The sequence below is a fragment of the Aspergillus aculeatinus genome (assembly GCF_003184765.1).
Source record: "Aspergillus aculeatinus CBS 121060 unplaced genomic scaffold BO66scaffold_71, whole genome shotgun sequence".
Classification (NCBI taxonomy): domain Eukaryota; kingdom Fungi; phylum Ascomycota; class Eurotiomycetes; order Eurotiales; family Aspergillaceae; genus Aspergillus; species Aspergillus aculeatinus.
In genome coordinates, this window is record NW_020291540.1 from 73611 (window position 1) to 93093 (window position 19483).

Sequence of the window (19483 nt, forward strand, 5' to 3'; positions counted from 1 at the left end):
TTCATGCATGCATGGATGGTGGGTGGTCAGATGGTCGAGTGATTGCTTCAACTGTTGATGTCCCAGAGACCCTGCTCTCATACAATGTCCATCTCTGTATGCTGTTCTCTTGTTTCTGGCTGATATCGGTACGGTCCTTCATAATGAGGACCAATTCTTGTATCAAGGTAACTTACAAGCTACAAGATAGTTATACAGTCATCTCAGCGGACGGTCACTCTGCAACACCATACCATCTCAAAGTCTATCGTTTTACTCATCCGTTTGTACGCGTTGTACACCTACACGGAGATGCGGGACAGGCACCCAGCCATGAGTCCAGAATCCCCTCTTCCCCCTCTCGCCCTCAGCCAGACAATGTAGGATGGCGACAGCGTCGGGGGTAAAACCGCAGGCGTCGCTGGTCGTGATTCGCAGCTCCCGACAAACCCCGCCCGGTGCTGCAAGTTGAGGCAGTCTGCAGACCAATGGCAGACCTCCCTCACCATACGATCGACCTCGGATTGACATTCTGGAGAATCTCCAGACCCGGGCGGAGCTTGTCGCAGAAGGTACCGGAGCAGGCCAGGGGAGGTATCAGCGCACACATCACACCACCACTCCCAGGCATGATTGATCGAGGGGGCCAGTTCCCGACCAAGTATGCATCCCTGACTTTCCTTCCCTCTTTCACTTTACCATTATTGCCTGAATGTCCCTTGTGGACGTGGGCATGGTCGTGGTCGTGGTCGTTGTGGTAATACCCCCTCTCCCATTTAAGCTCACGTGTTGCCCGGAAACCAAGGGTGGACTGTACCACGGAAAGCAGGTGTCAATTGATTGGACTTTGGTGATGGAAAACCACGCAATTTAGACAATGAAGTCATCCATTTTTTAGGGAAAGGATGATCATGATCAATCGGAAGACGGGGGGTGGGTTGGAAAGAGGAGCGGGTGGGAGCAGATCTCTGGTTTCAGGGTAGAATTGGAAATTGGATTGGTGGTGTCATGTAAAAAAACCGGGGGTGGGTGGAAGTAACCATAGATTTGAGTGGTACATCGAGTGGGAAAAAAGTACTTTGTTCGAGGTGTCAGTGTCGGTGTCAGTGTCAGTGTCAGTCAGACTATCAGTCAGTGAATGAATGAATGAGACGAGACCGATGGAAGTGGAGCAAAGCCGCCCGCGGTGGGAATGCGGGGTGCAGCTCTTAGTTCAATGGGAAGCTCTTAGTGGCCGCTTCCGACGTCAGGAGCTGCTCGTGTGATCTCACTACTATGTACTCCGTAGATGGAAGTACAGTCACTGCGGTCATCCAGTACAACAACTTACGATCAGACATCCAGGCATCGGTTGGAGGTGGAAGAATTGTGTGACGATAGCTGAAGTTGTTGGGGTTGTTTCTTTTGATGGATATGACTTTGATGTGGTAGTGTCTGTAATGTAAGGTAGGGTCTATGTTTACCTACAATGCGTATACCATACCGTACACTATCCATTGTAGGTATACTAAAGTATACGCATCAGTAGATGACCCGTTGATGGGAGCAATGGGAGCAATAGACATGGAACCCGGGGGTTTCATGCTTTGATGCCAACTGGGGAGTGGTTGAACCAGTGCGGTCACCTGCCCACCCTCCACTCTCTTCTCTTCCTCCGCTCCATCCAACTCTTCTTAAAGTTCCTGGACTTCCCCCTCGCCTCTTCCATTCTCCTTCTTCTTCTCTTCCTACTTTATCCATTGGAACTCTCTCTCTCCATCTCTCATCCACTTCCATCCCCTCCCATCTGCTACTTCCACCCAATTCACTGTTCGGTAAGCTTTCGACCCTGACCCTGGTCCTGATGTTTCCTTTGACTTCATTCCATGCCATCTGTCCCTCGCTCCTCTCACTTGATCCTCTCTCCCCTCTGTAGCTTAAAGCTCTCGGAGTCGTAGTCCATTCTCTCCCATCTGAACCACCCTCCTTCTGTCCCATATTCCATCATCGTCATCGACATCACTAATAAAACGACGCTTCATATCACCAGCCAGTGATTCCAGACTCATACCATCGTCCACCATGTCGGAAGAACTCACCAGGGTCGACTCCGCCGTCGCCGGCCTGACGATAACGGCCAAGGACGAGAAACCAGTCCAGGTCACCAAGGACACCAAGCACAGACGTCACTCCTCCACCGCGGAAGGCGTCTACAACATCAAGGAACTCGGTGCGTAACTTATTCTCTCAAGCTCACCTGCCCGACCCACTCACTCACTAACCATCCGAACAACAGAGGAGAAGAAAATCGAATTGACCCTGCCCATCGAGACACAACGCACAGGATGGTAAGAGTTCCATCACCACGCCTCCATCAAGATCAAGCAAGCCATGTCCCACTCCATCTAACCTTTCACCACTGCCAACGAACAGGAAGCTCAACACCTCCCCATCCACCGTCGAAGACAAGGACATCCTCAAACTCCACCTCGTCAACCCCCCGGTCAAGAAGATCGACCTGCACTTCCCCTTGGGCCTGGAGGTCACGGCCCGCAACATGAAGGGCGTCACGATAAAGGATGCGCTGGACGCAATCTACAAGCAGTTCAAGAAACAGGTACGTCGGTCCTCGGCCCTTATCCAATCCACTCACACACGAAGGAACAAAGGAACACTCTCAACTAACCCACACGCAGTCTGACGACGTATTGACCGATCCCTACCTCAAAGGTTTCGAGTGGGACAAGGATGAGTGCTGGACACGCCTCATTGTCCACCAGACCAAGCAGGGTTCCCCCGCCCAGCCCAGCAGCAAGAAGTCCAAGAAGAAGAAGAACGAGGACGCATAGAGGGCTTCCCCCCCCCCCTCAAGCTTGATTGAAGCGTGAAGCCGTTTCTCCATAACCCTCTCGTAATGAACTACCACGACCTCCTGTCTTAACCGCTCCCCTCCTTGTTGTCCGATTGACTCTTCTCTTGTGTACTACCCCCTATTTGTTGTAGGGGACATGGAGAAAGGCAAAAGGCATCGTTAGTTAAATCCGGAGCAAGACGGAGACGCTATCTAATTCTTTGTGATTTGAAACCCTCTCTATCTTCGCGCGTGTTTTCAGATACTCTCTCTTTTTGTCAAGGTGCAATCTTATGGCCACTTTCGTTATGGTCGATCGTCAAAGACGCGTCTCGGCTCTCATGGGGTCACCGACGTGGTGTTACAAGGCTGAGGAAAGTGAAACCCCACCAACTTACAATTGACTGATTGACTGGGGGTCGAAATGGACGGTGGTAACTTACTGTACTGTGCAATCCATATCGATCCGCAAGTTTCCCATCGTTTACAATCACACATTTCACTCCACTGCCATACCAGACCGAACCAGCCGCTTGAGTTTCTCGCGAAAGACGTAAGCTAATCACCCACCGTGACACGTATTTCGTAGCGTAGTTGTCGTTCCAGTTGTGGTTGTAAATAGCATACAATCGAAGTACTCCCGATCGCTAAGACTCAGGCTAGTGCCGTAGCGTTCCGCGCTAGTCCACAACCCGGTATCCACCTTCAACTTGCTACTGCTACGAGTACGTACTCCCTCAACTACAGTACCTTCTATGTACCTCTACTTTCCGTCGGTCATTATGCATACCGATGCAGAGCGGTATTTACCTTGATGCCTTCCACCAACGAACGAAACAATCGATCCATCTAACCCGTAACCATAACCATGCATTGCATTCCGTGCGAACCACAGGTATTAGTATTAGATGCAGGCAGAGAACCACCAACGGCGGAAGAAAAGAAACATGCTTATTTGCAAAAGTAACGGGAAAGTAGACGAGAATAGAGAGGAAAGAAGAGAACGGCCTCAGATGGCCCGACAATGCATCAAGCAAAGCGCCCGCTAAACCCAAATGCAACTAGAGCGGTAGAGTGATTAGAAGGGGAGGGTGGGAAACAGAAAGAAAGCGTGGGGGGCATAATAAGTATACAACAGCAAACACAGTCCGAGTCATCGTCAATGCATTAAGTGTGGAGACATTAAGTTATGGAGAGTGAGTGGGTCTAACGTCCGCGTCCGATGCTGTCGAGAGGACCCCCACTACCACTACCCCCACCCCCAAACAACACCAGCACGATCTCGTCCAAGATCGTGAACACCAGGTGTGCATTCAACCGTGGGTTGTTCAAGGTAGCGAAGATGCGCCGGGCCGCAGCTTGCGCGTTGGCCCGCCCGACGACGTTGCCCGCCAGGTCGGGGATCAAGGTCGCCAGCACAAGGCTGGCCTCGGTGCGGCTGCGGAGGCGTTCGGGTGGGGTGCGGACTTTGCTCTGGCGCAGGGTCCCGCCGGGCCACATGGTGTCCTTGGTCAGGGCTAAATACCGGAGGAGGGAGTCGTCCTGCACGAGTGAACGGGCCCCGTCGCGGACCTTGCGCTCGATGGTGCCGCCCAGGAGCTGGTGGAGGACAACGACGACGGCGCGCCCGCGCAGCCAGTTGTTGCCCTTGTTGAGTTCGAAGGTTTCGAGGAAGAGATCGCAGATGGGTTTGATGAAGGGCTCGAGGTCGCGGTCCTCGAAGGCGTTGAGCTCGGCCTCGGCCTCGGCGGCGGTGACGGCGTCCTCGGGGGAGAGGGGGACAGTGCCGGTTGTGTTTGTGGTGTTGAGGTTGCCGGTGGGATTGGTGTTGGTGGCGGCGGAGATGAGGTTTTGTCCGGCCGTGGAGAGTTGGTCGAGCACGCCGAAATTGCCGAGGAAGTCGTCCATGCCGTCGGCGACGGAATTGTAGATCCGGGTTACCAGGTCTTTGGTCTCACCGTCGCGGGAGCTCTGCGTCTCGTTGCGTTGCGTGATTGCTCGCTGGGACAGGAATGCTCGCAGGTCTCGGCTGCGGCAGACTTCAGGGAGAAGGAGCAGTTTCTGCAGGTATTGTTCGAGGGCTAGGCGTCTCTTCTGAAGGAATTCTTTCTGGAGCTTCAGAACCACCCGGCGGCGTGGAAAGTCCAAATGCCTCACGGACGGGTATCTCATGCGTAGTTTGGTGTGAAGTTCATGGAATTCGCTATAGCGACGCGCAACCGCCCAGGATGCCGCTGGCATTTGCTCCCCGGCGTTTCGTTGCACTTCGATGACGTCTTGGAATCGGTCAGTTCGTTGTTCGATGTCTTGACATCTATGAAAAGACCGCATGATTTGGACTTACACATGGCGAATTCTCGACCATCCTCCTCCTTCCCTACTACGATGGATTTGATCCGGACCGTTGATCGGCCGTACAGGCTGTTATCGCTCTCTTGAATGATGTACTGTTGCCGTTGCATCTCTTTCCGGTGAATCTCACGCTGGATACTTGCTTTCGATTTGCGCAGAATCCTCAATTCTGCGGTGTTGTTTGTGAGCTCGGCTTTCCGAGTGAGAGTGTCGACCACGGACTCTTGCGATCCCAGCTTCTCAATTTCGGTTGTGAGCGCCTCAATGGCTTCCGTCAGCCCTAAGTCTCCGGGCGCAGCTTCATGAACTTCATCAGCCGGGTCTTTGTCCGACCCCAGAGGTTCTTCATATTCATCTTCGATGAACTTCTGCTGGTCAGCGAAAAGATCATCGTCAAAGACACCATGCCGCGAAGATCGATCGATGAGTCCAAGCGAGGCAATGCTCGGTTTTGCCCGCTCATCTAGCCGATTCTCCGCGCGAGCATACTCGGCCGAGCTGCGCGGAGAGCGCGGGAACAGATCACCGGCTGAGAGGCGCGTTGGGGATGACTGTCCGCTCTTCAAATCTTCCAACCTACTGTTTCCGGGCTGATTTGTGATAATATCATTCAAGGCAGCTTCCATCGTCTCGATTACCTGATTCTGATTCGCTTCATTGTCGCCATTCTGCGAGTCCTGTCCAAGACTCTGGGTCGACATGGCAAGGGGATCAGTGTCGTAGTCGTCGTCGAACAAGGGACCTGACCTTTCAGAATCAAATGAACGTCTTGAAGAGTCATCATCATCAAGCTTCTTGCCCATACTTCGTACATCGCTTGATGACACAGCTGCACGTCTCAGATCTTTGGGTTTGGCGCTTGGTTGTGAGGAGGTACGGGTCATCAGCGGAGGAAGCGGTCGTCTCTCGGGAAGGTCGGCGGTGCTGGGGGATTGTGGAGGCACATGAGACGCAGATTGTGAAACTTCATCTGACGCAAGGTATTTGTAGTAGAGATCGGACTTCTTGAATTTAGGATAGTAGATGCTCTGGAGCTCCTCGAGTACCGCAGACTGAGTCGTCAGAATTACAGTCCGTGCTTTACGGTACTGGTCCGCAGTGGCTCGCTTGCCTGCGTTCAGGAACGCTTTCACTGCTCGACGGGATTCTTCCGGCACTTTCAACTCAGGTTTGTTCAGGTAACGCTGGCTGATCAATGCCATATCATTCTGGTCTGTGGAAGTCCACGATGTTGAGGTTGGAGAGTCCTCGTCTCCAAAATCATCTTCCAGCGGATTGCGGAACCCATCAACGACGATCCAGAACTGCACCAGAGACATCAGCTTTTGACGGTCCATAAACTCCATGAAATAAGAGAGTCCTGAGGCATCATGCATCACGTCGACCAACGATGCCTCCCGAGGGGCGGAGTTCTTGCGCCGGAAGTGGGATGCTGCCGCCGAGGCGTGTGACACACGGCTCCCTGCAGGCGTGGAAAGCTTCGTTACTTTTTGATCCAGAACCCTCTTAGCCGTTTCCAGCCTTTGTAAATAGGTCGCATCTTGTCCTTCTACCATAGATTCGCGCTTCAGCTGGCTTACAATGAGGGCTCTGAACCGTCTAGCATCGGAGATGTTGTCGCAGCGCCGGATCGCTCGCACCAATCTCTCAAAGGCTCTTTCTGAATCATGAGGACCTAGACGTGGAAATTGGTTTCCGCGCTTCGATCTTGGTGCTGGTGAGGCGTGTTCATCTAGTGCCGCCCGCAGCTTTCGGACCGTCTTTCGGTCCTGTATGGCAGTACGCCCGTAAGCCTCCACCAACTGGTTCCAAGTGTCTGGGTCTGAAAGAGCCGCAATTATAGGATACAGTACGGCGCATGCGAGGATTTCTCGGACTATGACGGACACAATGCGGCTATTGAGTACCGACGCCGGAAACAGTTTTGGTAACAACCCCACGGTGATTTTGCGAAGGTATTCTTGCTCGACGAGCTTCTGGTCGGACAAGGAGACTCTAGCTGCCGGGTGTATGTTGCCCTCCCGATACTTGCTCGCTATGGCCAGATCCAGCTCGTCCGACTCGGTCACATTCCGAGTAAGATTTCTTCCCCGCACCAATCGCTCCGCGACATCAAATTCCTTCAGGTGGGTTGCGAGTATGGGGAATATGCGAGAGACGAGAAGCGAGACTAAATCCTCTGCTAGCAATCGTTCGCGCAGGTTTTCAATGGCGGTTCGGATCACTCGGTCGACCTCGTTCACGAAGGCGGGGTTCGGGCTAATATGCTGATACCATGATGCGACAAAATCGCGCGTGACTAGACTTAGAACTTCGTCAATGCCCTCTGAGACCACAAATGACTGAGGGTAGAGCGAGTCGGGTTTGTAGATTGAACGTTTCCGGACACCTCGCGCTTCTTGGTCCCAATGGCGGCGGGTGAGGAAGGCGACGGGGCGCTTGTTCAGGGCGGGGGAAGCTGCATCGGCTGTAGGTCGCGTCGTAAGACAAACAAGAAGAAGTAGGGTGGTTGAAGTGAGCAAGACACCTAGCACCAGTGCATGGACAAGGTATCTGAGCACAGGCAGCCACTGGGTGACCAAACCCCAAGCTATGAAAGCACCGATGGCCAGCAGGATGTACTCTTGACGCTTGAGGGCCATTGTCCCCGGATCAGTCGTACTGCCATGCCGAGTTAAGCACGACAAGAACAAGACGGAGACGTAGAACTTGACATGTTGCTTAATTTCAAGGATTTTCTGAGTATCGAACTAGCTTCCCCTGGGTGAAATAATATTAGGGGGATATTATGATATGATATGGTCGAGATAACCAAGTTAAGGTGACCACGATGAGATAATGCATGGAACGATGGGATGATAAGATGCAGGCGGTGAGGAAGTTTGGTTGATCCGGAGTCCGGGGCTTCCCTGGTAGAGCATGTTACAATACTGTACCAGGTTTAATACTGGCTATACTACATTGGGAGTATTGTCAACAACAGGGCATAACTAGCTGGAGTAAGCATTGGTCACAGCTGAGTACGAGGCATAGTTCACTTGAAGCATAGAAAGTGCATATGGATTGGTACAGGCTAGATTGCAGTGGTTAGTCACAGAGAAGAATTTCTGAGAGTTACGATGTACACATACGGCATCAAATGCAGACCAAAAAGCGTTGGGGCCTCGGAGCCTAGAAGTAACTTAGAGGTGCCAGTAAACGACGTCATGCCGTTTTGGGATTCTTTCTTCTCCACCACCGCATCTCTTTGGGTCTTTCCTGTTCCTCGCCCTCTTTCACTTCTCTCTTCCTCTCCCTCTCCCTCGTTCTCTCATTTCCTTTCCTCTTAATTCTTCTGTTTCTTCTCGGAGCTGACATTCCGTGTCTTACGTTTCATCTTCTTCTGCAATATGGCCTCCCTATCCAACTTTGTCGACTTGTCTCAACCATCCCTGCAATGTATGTTGACAATGAGTTCTTCCCCGGTTCTCCCCCGCATGTGATTCTCAACTCCACTCTTTGTGTAGGGGCTGCGTTGTCCATTGCCTTCAACCCCATCTTTTGGAAGTAAGTACTGATGATGAGAACTTCTCTCTCCTGACCTTTCTCTCGGTTGGACTGACCGATATTTCAAATCCAGCATTGTTGCACGTGCTGGTTAGTCCCCCACACTTCTTGCCCAATTAATCAGGTCTGCCTGCCAGCCTGGCAAGATTTCGCACAGATCTACGACTCTTCATGCGACCTTTCAGAATGACTGAAACTCATTCTCGTCTCGTCTTGTAGAATATCGCAATCACTTCCTGACTCGTATCTTCGGTGGTAATCCCTACTACGGCTGCTACTTCCTCGCCGTCACCATTTTCGGCATTGGAATCCTACGCGACCACGTCTACCAAACCGCCCTGGCAGACCAGCCTTATTATGCCCCAGTGCACCAACCCGTCCTCGGCGGGCTCCTCTTCTCCGTCGGCTCGGTCCTCGTCTTATCCAGCATGTGGGCGCTCGGTGTGACCGGCACCTACTTAGGAGACTATTTCGGAATCCTTATGGATGCTCCCGTCACTGGGTTTCCCTTCAACGTCACCGGCTCGCCGATGTACTGGGGAAGCACCCTCAACTTCTTGGGTGTAGCCCTGTACAGAGGTAAAGTCGCGGGCCTCTTTCTGACCGCTGAAGTCTTCATTCTCTACTGGTTCGCTCTCCAATGGGAGGAGTAAGTATTTCCCTTTCATCCAACTGTTCTCTCCGAACCCACCCCCTTCCCCTACATGTTTTCCTCACACATCATGTTCTTGGGACCTCAATACCACACGAACTATCAGCAAGCCTATACTCGACCATCCCAAACGCGACAAACCCCAGGCTCCCTCATTGTCCCACGCGAACACTCTCAGCCCATACGCGATTTCTTGATTTGGAGAGATATTCCCCACAAAACTGGTCCTGCGCAAATAATCACGCAACTAACCACAAACCATCCTCATGTAGTCCCTTCACTGCCGAAATCTACGCCAAGCGCGAGCGCGAGCGTGCCAAGGGCAAGCAAGGCGGCAAGAAGAACCTGTAACTTCAGTCAGTACCTTAACAGGCACTTCGATATCCGATGTTCCGTCAGAGGAAGGGGGTGGTGTCCCTCCCACCGCGGGCTTTCCTGGCACTGACATACATCATCCAATGCGGAACGCGATGCAGCTCTCTTTCTTCCCCCCTCCCCCCCAACGCGCCAATGAAAGGGAGCTGTAGGGCGTCTTCAACACTCACTATCCCCTTCTCGCTCTCGCATAACTTCGGTACCACTACACACCATCAACCTGCCTACCACTGCCGCCCTCATCAGATAAACCCACCCTAGGACAACCTCACCGGGCAGTCCTTCCAGCAGAGGGAATGGAAAATGCACCCTCCTAACCCACAGTATTCCTCAACGATACATGACTACCATTCCTCGACCCTCAAATGACATACATACAACAGAAAAACATAATATGCAGAAAACGACGGCGTCGGACGACGCCATACGAGCCGAAAGTAAGAGACCGAGCGGAGGATGGAAGAGTTACACTAAACCCGGGGGGGTAAAAAAATTGTTTCATTCTTTTATTGTATTTTCTTTTTCCGAGCTTCGATTTAGATCTCATGGTTATTGATTGTATAGATCGGGACCATTGAGTACGAAATGACACGTGCCCGTACGTTCCGAAGTGATGATAGATAATAGTTTGATAAATGATAGGAGGGTAAGTGGATTGGGGGGTGGGTATCAAGTATATGTATGTATGTGGTGTGTGTATGCAGTGTGCTTGTGCTTGTGCGCTACATGCAAACCTTGCAGAGAATCGGAGCATGAAGAAAAGGGTTGGTCATCATTCAGTCCATTATCATGTCATGGATATATCAGTCCCTCAAAAAGTTTAAACGCCGCCAACTCCGCGCTATGGGTTCTCTAAGATGATGTCAATATAAGAATCGATGCCTGCATTCGTAGATGGGTGAAAAAGAAGAGGTCGGCCGTGAGAGAGAAGAGAGCGAATAGACGAGGAAAGAGGCTAAGCTCGTCGACCTCTGCCTCTTTTGTTCGACGTCCGACTTTCTTCGACAGGTTCGATCTCGTCCTCGTCCGCGCCCTTCTTGAGGTCCTCTCCTTCGGCCAGACCCCATTTCTCACGGTCGTACCAGTCTTCGCCGTCGCTCAATTCGCCGACGTGGCCTTCGGCTTTGCACCATTCAAGTACGTCTTCCTTCATGCGGCAGGCGCGGAGGAGGCAGTCCAGCATGTGCTCGAAGCCGCGGACGGTCTCCTCTTGCTTTTGAACATAGGACCATAGCAGCCGGCGGGTGTCTTCGGCTTCGTTGGGGGGTAGGCCGAAATTGGGGTCGGGTCGGACAGATTCGGGAATGAGGAACAGTGGGTGGGGTGTGGGTAGGCTGCCCAGAGTGTCATCGGATGGGGCAGGGGAGAGAGGCCCCGATTCGTCGTCCTGGTGAGGATTGGCAGCGTTGGTCTGCGCACGTGTTGTCATGCGTCGAGGAGGCTCCGGCGATATTCCATCATCCTGCATCTCTGCGTCCTTATCTGTATCGTCGCCCGCAGCATCGGGTCGGTGTTCGGGGTCTGGCTGTGTAACACTGGCGGTACCATTGCTGTTCGAGTCTGCCTTCCCTTCCCGGTGAATAGTGCGATCGGAATCAGGCAGCTGATCTTCAACTATCTTAGTGCTGTTCGCAAGGTGACTGCCATTAACTTGTGTTTCTTGCTTGGTTGTTTCTGAGTGATGGGGCAGGTCGCCCACGGGCGTGTCGACTTCCTCCGATTTAGGTTCCCTAGTCTGGTCGAGCTTTGGGAGATGATGCACCTGGTTCGTGCGGTGATCTTGGGCATCGGTCATCTCCACGTCTTCGTCAGCAGCAGGCTGAGACTGCGAGGTCTCATTCTGAGCGGCATGAGACGGATGTGATGCCTCGGTGACCGACGAGGATCCCTGTGTGCCATACGTTTCCGTTGTAGGTTTGCTTGTCGGTAGTGGTGCAGTTGTGCCGTTCGGTCCGCTCTGATTCAAAGACGGACTATGCGTAGTGCTAGCCACTCGGGGCTCAAAGATCCAGCGATCCGCCGACGTCTCAACCATACCGCACGCCATCCAAGAACTATCGCCCAAAAACTGCCTGTGCAGATTTCTCGCCCGCCATAACAATGCTCTTTCCTGGCGAAGTTTGGCTTCAATTGCTTGGGTCATATGCAACATTGCTTTCGAGGTATAGGCATGCGACATGGAAGGATGCGTAGGGAGTTCAGAAGGATGCTTCAACGGGCACATAAAATCTGAGAACAAACGACGGGAAACGATTAGCCACTCATGTTCTCTCGCACGATCGGTGTAGGCAGGGTGGACGAGGTCTCTCACTTTCGAGTGCGATCTCAGAGAATGGATTCTCTTCCGCTGCCGCGGCATCTGCCTCAGAATCTTCGTCGTCGTCGTCGAGCTCATCACCTTCGGAATCGTAGCGCACCGGATTTCGCTGGAGGATGTAGCGCGTGAACCCTCCATGTTCGATTTTCTATAAAGTCCAGGCCCAGCGATGATCAGCCTGCTTGCTCGCGCTTTCTCCGTTTCCATCCTGCCTTCCATCGCTCACGATCATTCGACGCACGATGATCGAGAGAGAGGAGACGCAGTGAAGAACGACTCACCTGCTTGCAGAGATCCTCCGGATGGATATATCCTAGTGCTCCCTCTCGAACGAATTTCGCGTTTGCCCGAAGCTTGTTGCCTCGGTTTGTCGGTTGGGTGATAGGATCGTCAGGGCCGGAATCTACCACAGCGAGAGGGGAGGAGGGTTAGCCAGATTGTCAACGACAAAAAGACCGAGATCTGGAAGGCGTAGACATACAATCATTTTCCTTGTGCAACGCCCTTTTCATGCCAAGGATCGTGTCGAGGATTAAAGCCTGCTGGGTCATGGCTGCGATTGGAGCGAACAGACAGCAGTCGCACTACCAAGCAGCCGCACGAGCAGGAGGAGGGGAAGCAAATGGGGTCTGGAATGACGATGGTGTTGGTGGGAAAGATTTCTGAGAGAGGCAGAAAATAAATGGCAAATGACCGGTTAGTAGCCGGAGAGTAAGGAGCGAGCGTGAGAAGATGGGGAGGTTGTAAGAGCGAAGTGGGAGGAGGGAATCTGCGCAGCTCTTCCGAGAGCGAGAGAGAGAGAGAGTTGCTCACCTCACTCGCTCTCCGCTTAGCGGAATGGGGAGCTGCGGGCGTCGCTCCGATCGCCGCCACTAGTCCATTGCGGGTAATGCGTGATAAGGGCTGGGATCACGTGCATGGCTGTTTCTTACAGAGTCATCGTCATCTTCCTCATCTTCCTCATCTTCCTCATCATCCTCATCTTCCTCACTTCATCATATCGGATTTATACACCTGGCACATTCCGCACGGTGTCCGAAATGAATCATCCTGGACGTACTGCACACAAATCTCCGCTGAGCTAACCTGAATATCAATCTTTCTCTATCTAGCTACCTCATATATCAATCCACATAGATCAATTGCATAGCTAGACCTAGTCGTCAGCATCTACCCAGACCAAAATCCCTTTCTTGTCCGTCCGCATATCTTCCGTCGGTAGAACTCGAAGAGTCTTGTTGAAGTATGTATCGACGACAACAAGCTGCGGCTGGATCCATAATCCTCGCTTTGATGCCAATAAGTTATATCGAACTGTCTGTCTGCTCAAGGGCACCAACTGGACCACTATCGTCTTCGGTCCACTGAAGGCGAAGTTTTCGCTGGCTTCCATGGTCAAATTGAAAGTGAGGAAGTGCATCGACGGATTCTCCAAGGTGTATTCCAGGTGAATCAGGCCGGAAAGAGCACTTGAAGGCCTCGCTGAGGCCAGCACTCGAGGCTCCCCGGTCGGAATCATGAATCGAGGGATAGCAAGGGTCGAAGTGGTAGCAGCCGAGTTAGACCCATCATCTTCGGCTGCGCTACGCCTCCAGTGTATCTCAAGCGCCAAATTCAGGGAAGTGGGTCGTCGGTCGCCGAGAATCTCTTTCTGGATGTCAAGAGTGAAATTGGACTCCCGAAGTTCCTCGGGCTGAATCTCCACAGCTTCGGGGCTAACAATCTCCTCCGAGCCGATATGACAGGTCGAAGCCCCACCGAGTCCCAGCATCACAACCGACATTTTCTCAATGACGAGGGGCTCCAAGGCAAAAGAGACGACCTTGGAATTCAGGCACCATCGCTGCTGGAGGCCCCCCGGGGTCGAAACCTCTCCACTGGGGAGCAGGTCATCATCAACAGTAAAGAAGTCCGGCCAGGGCTCGGGATGGAGCCGGGGGAGAAATTCATAATTAGCTTCGAATGGTCGAATTATGGACAAATTGACCCGCGTTGTTGCGATAATGGGTGTCTGGACATCAGACACGAGGTTGTAAACAGTAGAGATGTCGAGATCATAATTCGAGGCATCATTGGTGTCGGTTAGGACGATTGCCAACTCTTGGTGACTCGAGCTTTCCATCAGACCTATTGGCCGTTTGATGAAATGCGATACCCCTTCAATTGGTGTACTCTGACCAGAGCTCGGCGTGTCAGAGGATGTCGTCTCATCTAGCCAGCGGATTTTGGCTTTGGAGTCTGGGTGACCAAAGAGTCTCGTTTCCGCCGAGACTTCTGCAGCCTCATCTTCTTCATTGTGGAGGTCAATCTTGAGAATTATTTCCTCATTTGTGTAGTATGTATCGCGCATGTTCAGCACGGATATCCGTATCTTCGGCGGTTTTGGAAGTATCTTGCACCGGCCAGGATCCCGACCTTTGCCGACGCGACGGCGGGTAGGACCTTTCGAGGTAGTCTGCCACCAAAATGATTCAGGTGGGTTTATGTCAGTAATAGCGACTGCAAGGTCAAACTTCTCCTCGTCGATTACTAGTGTGATTGAAGCCACGCGCGATTCTCCCGCCTCTCTGGGGATGCATGTCAACTCATACACCCTTGTTTGCGATGGAGTAATAGTTAGGTCTGCGATGCCAGTCAACGCCGTCAGGCCACTGGTAGGTGACAGGATAGACGATTGGTCTGCCGAAACACTTGGATCACGCAGTGAAAGGGCCGATATTGTGCACTGCGTCACGGTATCGACTTCCTCGTTGGTTGACTGGAGCTTGATTGGACGCAGGCAACCTTCGAAAGCAACTTTGACCTCAGAGAATCTGATGGGCGCTGAGGATGCGTGAGCACATGATGTCACAACAAGTTGTCCTTTCAATGGCTCGCCAACATTGCCTTCTGCCTTTTGGAAAACGAACGACGCCGTCACTGGTGGGTAAGTCTTAGCACAATAGATCGCACAATCCCGAAGCTGCATCTTACCGCATGAGACAATATCCTCCGCAAGCAGAGCAACCGATGGCTTTGGTTTCGTCAGGGGAAGATCTTCTAGGCTTCTATGTATATCGTAGTGCCATTCAGGCCGGGATGTGAAAGCTAGTAGATAATCAGAAGGTGAGCATAAACTAGATGATAGCGAGCCCGAGAGCTGATATTAACCATGTGATCTAGTTTAGGGAATTCTTTACCTTTGTTGAGCAGCTCCCAGTCGATCCGCAACATCAATTCGGCGTCATCCACGTGCGAGGCACTTTCTCTCAAAGCCCAGCCGGCTTTTTCCATGAGCTGCCACCAACCTGTGCGTCGCCATGTCAAGGTTGGCCACAACGGCTTGAGAATCGAATAGGCTTTTTGCCATGAACCCACGCGCATATACTCTTCTGCTATCTCCAAGGTGATGCTTTCCGTCTTTCGTAGCTGATCACGCTTAGCAAATTCTTCCAATGCTGCTTTTAGCGCATCTAGTCTCCACGCAGAGTGATCGAAGCCGCTTGTTCCCGACTTGGGTGCTTCAACATGCGGTTCAGGTACCAAATATGTGTCATACATGTAAGACTTGTTCGCTATCTGGGAAGCAGGAGACTGTCCGGGCGGCATTCGATCTTCCTCGGGGATCTGCTCGGCCATGATGCGCCGGTAATTAGCATGCTTGGCTGCTCGATACAACCAGTAGCCCTCATGATGAAGCTGTTCCCACGGCACTTCAGCGTCCAATGTGGAATTAGTAGAGTTAAGTGGGACAAAAATCGAATATTGCTGCTGAAATTGATCCTGCGGAATACCAACAGAGGTAAATTGAGGGATACTGGCCTGGCGTATGAGCTGCGCCATGACCATAGACCATCGAGCCTCCCAAGCTTCCCATCCATAATTTTTTGTTCCTTTGCCACGGCGATTCAGGATGTCGTGTGAGCGTCTTCGGTGATTGCCCCATGCGCGCACCGCAAGGGTAGTCTGGCCCGTCCATAAAAGGCAGCGTATGATGCGTATAGCGAGCGCATCCCCAAGCAAACGTGCATCATTGAATCGAGGATTCCAGCCAGCGATAGATTCAAACACTTCTTGGCCGAATAGAGTTTCGTACGCGCTCTCATAGTTTCTCAGTGCTGCGTCAATTTCCCTACGGAATTCCGCGAAGATTCCCAATTTGAATTCGTACCTTACATTCCAGCCTTGACTCGATAAGGTCTGAGACGTGCCGCTTGTTGGTGGTGCCGTTGGGGGAGGGATCGTTCCTCGATTGCGCTTTCTCCTGGCGTGCTTAGACAGATCTCGATAATATTCTATCACAGATGGCTGAAGATGAGATAACAGAGACACGGCAAACTCTTTCAGTTCCAAAGGCGTGGCATCTGACGGGAGCAGGAAAAGTGATTTCTGATCCAGATTGGTTGCTCTCCGAATGCTCGCTACCCGATCTTCGGCATCCCTGTGCAGACTGTCCTCGCTATCTTCGGACAGTAGAACAACTAAGAAGCGCGTTTTGTAGCCGGAGGATTGCCATTGCCTCTTCAATTCATTTATCTCGATTCGGAGTTGGTTGTCGCGCAGGGAGCTCATATTAAGATCCGCGCAAAACGGAAAGAAGTTGATGACCGCCGCAGGGACAAGCCCTTGGTGTTTGGTGACCCATAGAGGCGTAAGCAGACCGTCAGGGAAAGTAGGTGAAGCGGGAGTCAAAGGTGAGATCGGCGAGTGAAGTATAAACGATGTTCCGCGCGGTACATCATTTTCTTGACTGGCTCCGGGGCTCGTCGGAGGAGACACAGGCGGGGGATCAGCTTTGCGCGGAGGTAATCTATAGGACTAGATGAATATCAGCCTAACCAAGCTTTTGCACATGGGGATGGGCCGATGGGACGTGAACCAGGGGCATAGTTGCGTGGTAGTTGCAGCTTTCCGCGCAGTCTGTTTGACAGCTCTTGACGAGGGACAAGGAGATGACGCGGGGAGGGAGGGGCACGGCTGGGAGCGCCGTACTGCAATGGCTCACCCGTCCAATACTCTTGATCTTGTACTGGGCTCTTGCTGAGTCTAAATTTCCCTCCTCTCGGGGGCTCCCTGCCAAACGCGATGCATCTTCGTCGAGTAGTACACGTCGCAATTCCTCGGCGACCGAACCACTTAACGAAGGAAGATCCGACTCTATTCTCGCACCTTTTTCATGCAGAAAAGGATAGTCCGTTCGAGTATCTTCTGGCTTCTCCTCGGATCCCGACTCAAGACCGGAGAGCAATATAAAGGGCAGGTTGTGGGTGACGTAGTCTTCGGGGTAGGCGTCCATTGCGGACAGGTGCTCTTTCGCTGTACCGCCGGTCACCGCATATCTGATTGGGAATGGAAGTTCAAGGTCACGCGGGGGGTGACCAAGCAAGAGAACAGTGTAAGAAGCGGAGAATCAAATATGATAGAAAGGAGAACTGTAGACTAGATCCAATGTTGGGGGCTTCCACCCGAATAAGCTCCTGCACGTCAGAGAGGAATTGCGGACAGATGAGTTTCCACCCCCGAAATATGCCAAGCTCGCTTTTGGTCCTCCCGCCGCAAGATAACAACAACACTATCGCGGCAACACTTTCACCACCCCGCCAACTCCACCACACACTAGACACATCTACTGTGCCTCAAGGTCTTCCACCATAGCAGGCCCAGATGGCTAAGGAGAGGGTCCGTAAGTTCCAGGTCTGGTCCGATCAGACATCTTACGTCTGGTAGATGATTTTTTTCGAAGGTCTCAAGTGTGACGTGTGCTCGTACCTTCCACATGGGGGCTGATCGGTATTGATATATATTTCATCGCTCTGGCAGGTACTGTACACACGTCTCATATTTTTGACACTAATTTTGAGGATCAACTACTGTTGAAGCAAGATTGATATCCGTAACACTGGTTCAACATCTCCTACGTCATATGATTATACCAGAAGTTCGCCGTGTTGTCCAAGTATCCCCTTACTGACAATACAAAACTATCCGCGATGATCTCGTTGCATGGAACTCCCAGCCTTTGGGCATGGTCTCATCGGCAATCAATGATGACGATCCTAGTCCGTACATCCACTCGATATGCATAATTTTTATAGCCCCAACGCTCTTGTGTATGAAGCTCCTAGCTTATCTGATTCTCCCACAATTGCATTATTGAATGCATCACGAAGGAATGCATGGGGAGTAATCATCCAGCTTCAAGGAGTGGCGGCCAGAATCATCATCCTTGCCTCGGGTCCAACACGAGCGTAGTTTAATTCGCAGATTCCGAGAGTGCGAATCGAGAACAGCCGACCCTCATTTCGTGCTCAACCCTGTGATGGTTCGGTGGGGACCTCATACACAATCTCCATCTCTATGTTTCCGCGTTTAGAGATTCTTACCGAGAAAGATGGATCCCGTTTGCCTTAGACCGGGCTGGACGATGATGAGTGCTAAACACGACCTTGTGGTTTCAGACTCGAGGAAATACTCTTGCGGAGATTGGTCACTTCATCGACACTGTCGAAAGAGAGACTGATCTCCTTCCGAGACTGAGAGAGAGTTAGAACCACAGGGACAGTACCCCTGAAGGTATGAGTTTGATACGGGTGGAAAATTTGGATCTGCGAACAGTGCGGAGGAAGGCAAAGGAAAAGAACCCAGTGAGATCGAAGGTGTGGATTCTCCCTTCCCTCCCTCCCACCCATTGTCCGCGGGAGACCCGCAGTCCATTGATGATTGCTTTTGCTTGGTCTTCTGCTCGTCTTCCTTTTCCTTTTCCTTTCCTTTCCCTAGCTTAGCCTGGTAGATACCTATAATTTTTCCATATTTGCCATCCTGGACGGAGGGGGAGGGGGAACGGACTTTTTTTTTTTTTTTTTTTTTTTTTTTTCAATGAGGGGGTCTTTTATGCTATATACAGTGCATATAAAGCACGCCCGCACATACAGTGGAGAGGAAACTGCTGGATAACTTACCTGACTAAATGATGCAAGTCTCATCCTAAGTGAAAAGAAAAGTGATCAGTGGAACAACTGCTGTATATTATTGTTCTCCACCGGAGTCGTTCCATCGTTCCATCGTTCCATCATACCCTCTCTCCCTCCTTCCTATCTTAAGCATAAACATAACTTATTCCCCTCTACGTACCTTTTTTCTCAGACCATCAGTAGATTAGATTGCGTGCGCTCTGCGTCGCTCTTCTCTACTTCGCTACCTCCTTCAGATCATTTCGATACAACACATTCCCTTTCGTTTCCATTACAGGGACAGCAGGCTTGAGGCTTCTTGTTTATCTTCCCAGTTTCGGGCTTAGTACCCTTTTTATGGAGCTACAATCGTTCCTTGGGTCCCTTCTTTCTTCTACCAACTAGTTATTCGATCCTTTCCCCTTTTTCTATTTCCGTTCTCTTTTTCTTTTCCCCCTCACTTTATTGTCTAATTTCGATAGTTCTTATCCGCAAAAGAAAAA

At 51.6% G+C, this 19483-nt stretch overlaps 6 protein-coding genes across 6 annotated transcripts; 2 read left to right on the forward strand and 4 right to left on the reverse strand.

Moving 5' to 3' along the window:
* Positions 1 to 2040: 2040 nt before the first annotated feature.
* BO66DRAFT_415539 (uncharacterized protein) lies at positions 2041 to 2807 on the forward strand (the record flags this gene model as incomplete). The annotated part of the gene is made up of 4 exons (XM_025649540.1): positions 2041 to 2188; positions 2255 to 2306; positions 2392 to 2575; positions 2655 to 2807. 4 exons carry the CDS (start codon positions 2041 to 2043, stop codon positions 2805 to 2807), a joined length of 537 nt encoding a protein of 178 aa, XP_025498726.1.
* Positions 2808 to 3656: 849 nt separating this feature from the next.
* On the reverse strand, positions 3657 to 7968 carry rgsC (putative intermediate filament protein (Mdm1)). Its single transcript, XM_025653237.1, has 2 exons — positions 5154 to 7968; positions 3657 to 5085 (listed from the first exon to the last, which is right to left on the reverse strand). Exons 1-2 carry the CDS (start codon positions 7801 to 7803, stop codon positions 4016 to 4018), a joined length of 3720 nt encoding a protein of 1239 aa, XP_025498727.1. The 5' UTR covers positions 7804 to 7968; the 3' UTR covers positions 3657 to 4015.
* Positions 7969 to 8550: 582 nt separating this feature from the next.
* Positions 8551 to 9710, forward strand: BO66DRAFT_335200 (bifunctional phosphatidyl-N-methylethanolamine N-methyltransferase/phosphatidyl-N-dimethylethanolamine N-methyltransferase; the record flags this gene model as incomplete). Its single annotated transcript, XM_025644235.1, has 5 exons — positions 8551 to 8599; positions 8668 to 8707; positions 8781 to 8797; positions 8927 to 9356; positions 9632 to 9710. 5 exons carry the CDS (start codon positions 8551 to 8553, stop codon positions 9708 to 9710), a joined length of 615 nt encoding a protein of 204 aa, XP_025498728.1.
* Positions 9711 to 9903: 193 nt separating this feature from the next.
* Positions 9904 to 10589, reverse strand: BO66DRAFT_228783 (uncharacterized protein). Its single transcript, XM_025642744.1, has one exon. It carries the CDS (start codon positions 10486 to 10488, stop codon positions 10096 to 10098), a length of 393 nt encoding a protein of 130 aa, XP_025498729.1. The 5' UTR covers positions 10489 to 10589; the 3' UTR covers positions 9904 to 10095.
* BO66DRAFT_475450 (uncharacterized protein) lies at positions 10295 to 12817 on the reverse strand. The gene is made up of 4 exons (XM_025653238.1): positions 12533 to 12817; positions 12333 to 12454; positions 12046 to 12199; positions 10295 to 11963 (listed from the first exon to the last, which is right to left on the reverse strand). Exons 1-4 carry the CDS (start codon positions 12600 to 12602, stop codon positions 10690 to 10692), a joined length of 1620 nt encoding a protein of 539 aa, XP_025498730.1. The 5' UTR covers positions 12603 to 12817; the 3' UTR covers positions 10295 to 10689.
* Positions 12818 to 13028: 211 nt separating this feature from the next.
* Positions 13029 to 17326, reverse strand: BO66DRAFT_423881 (uncharacterized protein; the record flags this gene model as incomplete). Its single annotated transcript, XM_025650136.1, has 4 exons — positions 13029 to 14970; positions 15025 to 15138; positions 15231 to 16848; positions 17036 to 17326. 4 exons carry the CDS (start codon positions 17324 to 17326, stop codon positions 13208 to 13210), a joined length of 3786 nt encoding a protein of 1261 aa, XP_025498731.1. The 3' UTR covers positions 13029 to 13207.
* Positions 17327 to 19483: the final 2157 nt, after the last annotated feature.